The sequence below is a fragment of the Wolffia australiana genome, chromosome 5, assembly GCF_029677425.1.
Source record: "Wolffia australiana isolate 7733 chromosome 5, ASM2967742v1".
NCBI lineage: Eukaryota > Viridiplantae > Streptophyta > Magnoliopsida > Alismatales > Araceae > Wolffia > Wolffia australiana.
This window is the reverse complement of record NC_135839.1, coordinates 10,697,790-10,704,587: the sequence shown is the minus strand read 5'-3', so window position 1 is coordinate 10,704,587 and position 6,798 is coordinate 10,697,790. Positions and strand designations below refer to the sequence as shown.

At 51.1% G+C, this 6,798-nt stretch overlaps 1 protein-coding gene across 1 annotated transcript; it reads right to left on the bottom strand.

The window, feature by feature from the left end:
* Window positions 1–1,664: 1,664 nt before the first annotated feature.
* On the bottom strand, window positions 1,665–5,086 carry LOC144703123 (alpha/beta-Hydrolases superfamily protein). Its single transcript, XM_078575219.1, has 3 exons — window positions 4,875–5,086; window positions 3,867–3,934; window positions 1,665–2,665 (listed from the first exon to the last, which is right to left on the bottom strand). The coding sequence occupies exons 2-3, from the start codon at window positions 3,926–3,928 to the stop codon at window positions 1,693–1,695; spliced, it is 1,035 nt and encodes a 344-aa protein (XP_078431345.1). The 5' UTR covers window positions 3,929–3,934; window positions 4,875–5,086; the 3' UTR covers window positions 1,665–1,692.
* Between the last annotated feature and the right edge of the window lie 1,712 nt (window positions 5,087–6,798).

Genomic DNA, 6,798 nt, shown 5'->3' with positions numbered 1-6,798 from the left:
ACAAGAGTTTAGGGACTGAGATATATTGGGTCGTAGGATTTTCAAGGTAGACATTTGGATACTTTTTTACCACCTTGAGGAACAGGTAGTGTTTGTCAGCAAAAGGGATCTCTTCTTGGAAGATGAATATCTTCTATATGGAGATTGTGGAAGTAAAATAGTCTTGAGAAATTCTTCATTGTGTACAAATGTATCCTCACTGACGACTTTTTGTTCATGGATCCTTCATCTGTCATCAGTCTTGTTCGCCATTGATCTGCCACAAAGAACAGAGCAGATGACGGAAATGACTCCCTCTCTCAAGTGCTCTTGCTTGCTTCAGGCACCCATCTGCTGATGCTGTTGTCGCCGCTCTCGCCACATCAGACCTCCGCCTGATCACCTAAGCAGCTCTCTCTCTTCATCCACCTTGCTCTGTCTCCATCTCTCTTCCTCCCTCTTTCCCTCACTCTCTCTCTCTTCCTCTATGTCATTGCTTTGCCATTTCCATCATATGTCATCCATCATATCGAAAGGATACCATAGGACTAATGATAATGTATTGAATGAAATGGATGATGATTGGTCCTCCAATCCCATCAAGTCCAACTCTAGCGCAACACGTTGGGAGTTACCATTATAGTAAAATGATGCAGATGGGAAGGTTATTTCGTCTGTGGATGAAAAAATTGTCCCATACAAGAGATTGAATGATTGATGGGACGTAGGATCGTTCATCGATTTCCGGACATGACGAATTTTTCATCGTTGGATAAAATAACAATTCTGTCCAAGGCCTTGGACGATGGATGGGATGGTTTCTTTGTCCCTTGGGATTCAAGTAGGAGTCAAGAGGGAAAGCCGAGAGGGAGCCAAGCGGCCAATGAGAGCCCAAGAGGGAAAGTCAAGGCGGGCCTAGAGCGCAAGAGGGAAAGCCCAGTGGAACCAGCGGTTGTAATGGTGCCCTGTTTTCTTCCTCATGGAGACATGGACACTGGATGGGTTGAGAGTGTCTAAGAAGGAATAGTTTTCAGCCGTAACTGGATGTGGACAAAATTATTCGGGACAGGAGAATTTGGACGAACATCTAAAACTCCTAAGTATCGTGGTCCAGCACCCCCACCCCGGCTGAACTAAGTCTTTACAATCATAGAGTGAAATAATTCGACATCACTCCGATCTCCGACGATTATAAATACACATATGTAGAAACCCTAGCAAACTCCAAAACACCCCCAGCTCTCCTCCACCCTCCCTGATCGCAGCAATGGCGCGACGTGTGTCTCTGGCGATGGCGTCTTCGGTGCTTCGGCGGTTCGTAGCTTCGCCCCTGCAAACGATCATCCCCCGTGGGATCTTCACCAGCACCTTCGACTCTCCTTCTAACAAATCCCTCCTCCGCCGTAGCGGTCGACCTTTCCTCCTCGAAAACTGGTCGTCGCGGGGGTACGCCGGCGACGCTCGCCGGCGCAGCCAGTACGACGACGACGAGATGTCCGTGGACTCGGACGAGGAGATTTGGGACGTTGATACCTCTGACGAGCCCAGCGACGACGACGACGACGACGTGAAGGACGACGACGAGGACGAACCTGGTTCTGGGTTAAATTAACGTCGTCTCAATGTTTTCTCTCGCGCGGTTGATCGGTTTCTCACTTTCTCTTGTCTGGTCGCGACTTAGAAACTTGTTTGAGAACGATGGGAGTTGTTCTTCTAAGCGGTGTACAAGTGAACGGATCGTTTGAGAGTCAAGCCCGGGCACCACCACTGGTGGATGCCGTGGGCCGCGTGCGCGTCCGTCGTCGGGCCGAGGTTGACGGTCAGCTCGGCGGAGGGAAGGAGATGGGCGGCGTGGTAGTCACCGCCGTAGATAGCGCCGAGGAGGAGGCCGCCGAGGGAGTGACGCGTGGCAATTCTCTCCACGTGGCCGATGCCCAGCTCGTCCATCTTCTCCCGGTGCTCGAAGTAGCCCACGTACTCACAGCAGAGGAGGTCGGCGGGGTTGACGAAGAGGCGCGGGACCCACGGCGCGAGAGCGGCGAACGCCGACTCCTCGCCGGTCCGAGCCGCCGGCGCGCGGGCCTGGGCGGCGAGAGCCAGCCCGGCCGCGACGAAGCTGCCCGCCACCCGGAGCCCGTGCTTCAGCTTCCTGTCCTTGATCCTGTCCACAGGAGCGGAAATGAACGGCGGATTGAAGAGGAAGGACTCGAGGAAGATACCCTCTTTGGCCATGGCCTTCCCCGCGAGGGTCGCCAGCGTCGAGCCCAGAGAGTGCCCGGCGAGCCAGACCGTGGAGCCGGAGCGCCGGCCGTGGTGGGCCAGGTCTCGGGCCGCCTGCACCGCCGCGGCGCACCGGGAGGTGGCGTGGAGCCCGTGCCGGAGGAAGTGGAGGTCCAGCTCGAGGTCCCGGGAGATGGTGTCGGGCTTGGTCAGCGTGCCGCGCAGGGCCAGGACTCGGCTCGGCGCGCCGGCGGGTGGTCCCGGCTCGGTCAACTCGTAGACCGCGCCGAAGATGGACGAGTCGGCGTCGTCCACGAGCCGAGTCAGCAGGCGGAATCGGAAGAATTCCCACCACGGCGGCGCCAGAGCTTCGTCCCCCACGCGTCTCTCCTGCCGGTCGCTCTCGAGGACGTAGACTCCCTCCACTAAGCTCGCCGCGACCGATCTCCGGTGGTTTGGACAGCCCCTGAGAAGTCAAAGAACGCCTTAAGTTTGCTCATAAGAGGTATAATGGGACTTCACGGTGAAGCTCAGAGAGAAGAATTTCATTCTCCCTTTTTTCTAAAAAAACATAATCACTTTTTTCCATGAAAGAATCCATGCGTTCCAATATGCAGGAATCAACGGTGAAGTACATAAAGAGATATACTAGTCTTATAATGAGTTTTGAGTTTTATGGTGTTGGATAATTTCATCGTAGTATAGGTGCAACACTCAAAGATGAAGCCCATAAAGAATGATTTCGTTGTCTTTTCCTAAAGAATGTAAGTTAAGTAGTCTAATTTTGTCCATGAAAGGATATAGGCATCCGATTATGCAGGAATCAACGGTGAAGCACCGAAAGAATATATATATATATATTTATTTCCCATTAAACTAATCATAATAAACTTGGACACACGTCAACCTTGAAGACAAGAAAGAATATCTGCGTATTCTTTTTCTAAATATTATTATTATTAATGATTCATAGATCAAGAGCGAACGTTGAAGTCAGGCATAACATAGACCTAATTTTTTATCCAAAATGAATTATGATAATTTGCGTATTATAATGCTCAGGATTCAGCGGTAAATGGTGTTTCACAGTCCCGAGCCAGGACAACTGCTGTAATAGATATCGTTTGCTACAAAATTGATATTTGGTACCATTTATCTGTCCTGGCATCCGTCTTTGTCTCACGAGTTGAATCTTTAGTCCGGATTGACTAAGTCAACAGCAACTACTGAGGTATTCTTTGAGCGGAGTTGTTTTCGCAATGATTTCATTTTAAAGAATGAGAGTGTTTTCATATGGGACAATACATCCTATGGAAAGTAAACTGATATTTGGATCTCGGATATCCATCTCCAAATACTGATTTTGAACAGATTTTGATAATCCGGGTCAAATACTGATTTTAGATACCAGATTTTGATATTCAGCATCTCCAAATCTGAATATCAGATTCTGAGTGGAATACTGGTATCTGCCATGTCCTGAACCCTTCCATGTCTATCTTGATATCTGATATCAGGAGGATATTCGACCCGATATCTGTTATCTAAAATAGTCTTGATTTCATCCGGCTATCGGATACCAGTTGTCCGATATTGGTTATCGGATGGATATTGGAAGGGCAAACACTAAAGCTAAAATTAGGATTGACGTTGAGCAAGAGTGGTACCAGTCAACTTGAGTCAGATGGATTGGTCCTGAGATCGGAAAGTTACTCTTCTCAGATGCCATCACGATCTGCAGAATAGCATATAAGAGAAAGCTTCAAGCGCAAAAGTGACTATATTATCCAACAAATTAAGAAGTATTACTGGGGGTTCCGTAAGTTTCACAGCAGTGCTAAACAATGCCCGTCGCCAAATAGAGGAGAGAACATAGTTTTAAGTTAATGAAGAAATCAAACAAGAAGCCCACGCCGGTGAAATCGTCAACTAGAACAGCGTACAGGATACATGTTACTTTCCAATGGCGACATTAACTAGATTTTCTACAACTGCAACATATTTTGAAGAATTCGGATCGCTTAGACGGGGGAGCAGTTTAAATTAAATGGATAATTTTCCTCTTTTGGTTTGTCGAGTTCTTCAACCTAGCGCAGTTCGACAAAAACGTTCCGAAGAGAAATGGAATTAAAACTTCCGAGTAAATTTTCGAAATAACAAACTTCAGATCTTCATGTGCCGTGAGATATGGATCCAAACGTGTACACGATAGCGAACTATTTAGGGAGAATTTTTTTTTACATGGTGGTGCTTTCGATGTGAAAAACTGTCTTAATTATTCCACTCTAAGTACTACTACAATGAGAAATCAAAACATAGGGGTTTCTGCAGTAAAGAAAACAGCGATATCACATTGACGCTGACAAGTAAGCAAATGTAAATCGGAAGCGGATGCAGAGAGTCGACGAGGCGAAATAGCGAGAATGCAAAACAACGGCGATTGTGGATATTTGACGAGATGGAAAGAAATAAGTGCTCGGAAAAATGAAATTACAAGTACGAGATTGCAAGCCAGCAACCTATCAAAGCAGGAATGCCACAACATATAGATCTAGTGCTCGAGATTTGATGCAAATGAAAAAGAAAGATGGCTGAGCAGGATAAGACACTTTCACCACAGATCTGTGGGACTTCAAATGACGCAATGCACAGGGAAAAGAAACGCGGGATCATACCGCAAACAAGAAGCTCTTTACGACACGGGTATCTCTTGGCTAAGCGAGAAGACGAGAATCAAGGATTTTTTGTGGGTGAAAAGTTCGATGCCGTAAGCCCCTCTCTTGAAACAGCTACCAATCCCCACGCGGGATGGAGAAAGAGGAAGATCGATTGGACAAGGGGCGGGCGTAGCAGGTTTATGCTTCGAAGCAAAGAGATCCGAGAACTACTGTCATGACTTCTAAAAACTTATATAACATTATTGTCATGTGAAACACGTAAACATGAAGATAGACTTTTAGGATTTTTCGCCAATAATGTATTTTTTGTTCCAAAAAAGCATCAAAAGGTAATGTTGGGAAAGTCCGAATACGCCCAATTAAGATGATGGGGGACCATCCGCAAGCCGAAGTACAAGATCGGCCCGTTGCGACACGCGAGCAGCCACGTCGCGTAGCTCGAGCCAACGCGAAGGATCCAGAGTTCAAGTATACAGCTTGAGGAGGAAGTTTTTTCGTCCCATTTCCTTTGCATTTTCTTGGATTTTCCTTATCGTTTTTCTGGGAGGGCTTCCTTGTTTTGGCCCCTCCGTCATATTTCGAACCACGTTTTTTTTACGGCTCGATTAGGGGTTTTCTCCCTAATTACGAGCTGATCCCTAGGGTTTTTCACTCTCCCCCTATAAAAGGAGAAGGGATGCCCTTGAGGAGAACGAGAATGAATTTTGTTGTTTGATGCTTGTTCTTGGGAAAGGATGCCTTGAGTTTCGTTAGCAGGTCGCAAGGAGACAAGACTCCTCCAGGAGGAGAGCTGGGTTTCTAGAGTGAAGAGGAGAAGGAGCCGTCGCCGCCTCGCCGCCGCCGCTAGCCGTCGCCGCCGTTCTGCCAACCGAACCGCCGACACCGGATTGTGCCACCGCCTCGACGCCACCGCCGTTCTCCTCAGCCTCTTAAGGGAGAGACGTCGCTTCCTCCGTCGCTGCGACCACCGGTTCCAGCGCCCATTGCCGCCGCCCATCAAGCGCCGCGCAGGCGCCTGCTGCCAATCCGCCCGCGGCGCGCGCTCCTGTGCCCACCCAGACCGACGCCGTCTTCAGCCGTCGACCACACGGCACTCACCGCTTGACGAACCGACGCCCATCGTCATAGGGCTCGGCCACCCTCGCCCCAGCTTGCCCTACGACGCCGCCGGAACACCGCCCGCCACTGGACTGCCGCCGACGGGCCGTCTGAGCGCCAACTGCCGCCCGGAAGATGCCAGGGCAGCCAGGGTGCCGCCACCAGTCTTCTTCGCCGGGGAGGAGGGACGCCGAGTCACGAGTGACTCAACTCGGTGCCCGACTCAACCTGGTCCGGTCCACGTCACGACCGAGTCACGACTCTGTCAACCGGACTGAGTCAACCTGGATTTAAGAAAGGGCAACTTCCGGTAATTACTCACCACGGAAAGGGCATTTCCGTCCTTCCTGCGTTGCCCCGGTCTAGGTCGCGCCGACATGTTGCCGCCGCCGCCGCCCAGCCGCGCGCCGTCTCCGCGATAGTGCTGCTCGCCACCGCCGCTGTTGCGCCGCCCGCCTGCGCCACTCCTGCGCCGCACGATACCGTCGCTGCCGCCGTGCTGCATGCCGTTCCTGTGCCGCTTGCCGACTCCATCTCTGCATCGCCGTGCCGCCGCCGCCGCAGCCACGCCGTCGCTGCCGCCGCCGCCGCCCGAGGTGCCGCTTGCCGCCGTCTCCACCTCCGGGCCGTCTCTGCCACTGCCGCCGCCCCGCCGCGGCCGCTCGTTACAGGTCACCGCTGGCCTCGTCTCCATTCAGCCTCATGCCTCAGTCCGATACCCTCTCGCCGTCGCCACGGTCTATTTCCCGCCAACCACACGGCTTCGGTCCACCGCGATCTACCGGGCTTCGGCCCCGCAGGTCACTTAACTACACCTCTTTGA

Coding starts and splice junctions, on each gene's coding strand:
- LOC144703123 (XM_078575219.1), bottom strand. CDS start 3,928: ATGGCATCTGAGAAGAGTAACTTTCCGATCTCAGGACCAATCCATCTG. Junction 2,666..3,866: donor CATCTGACTCAAGTTGACTG/GTACCACTCTTG, acceptor TTGACTTCTCAG/GGGCTGTCCAAACCACCGGA.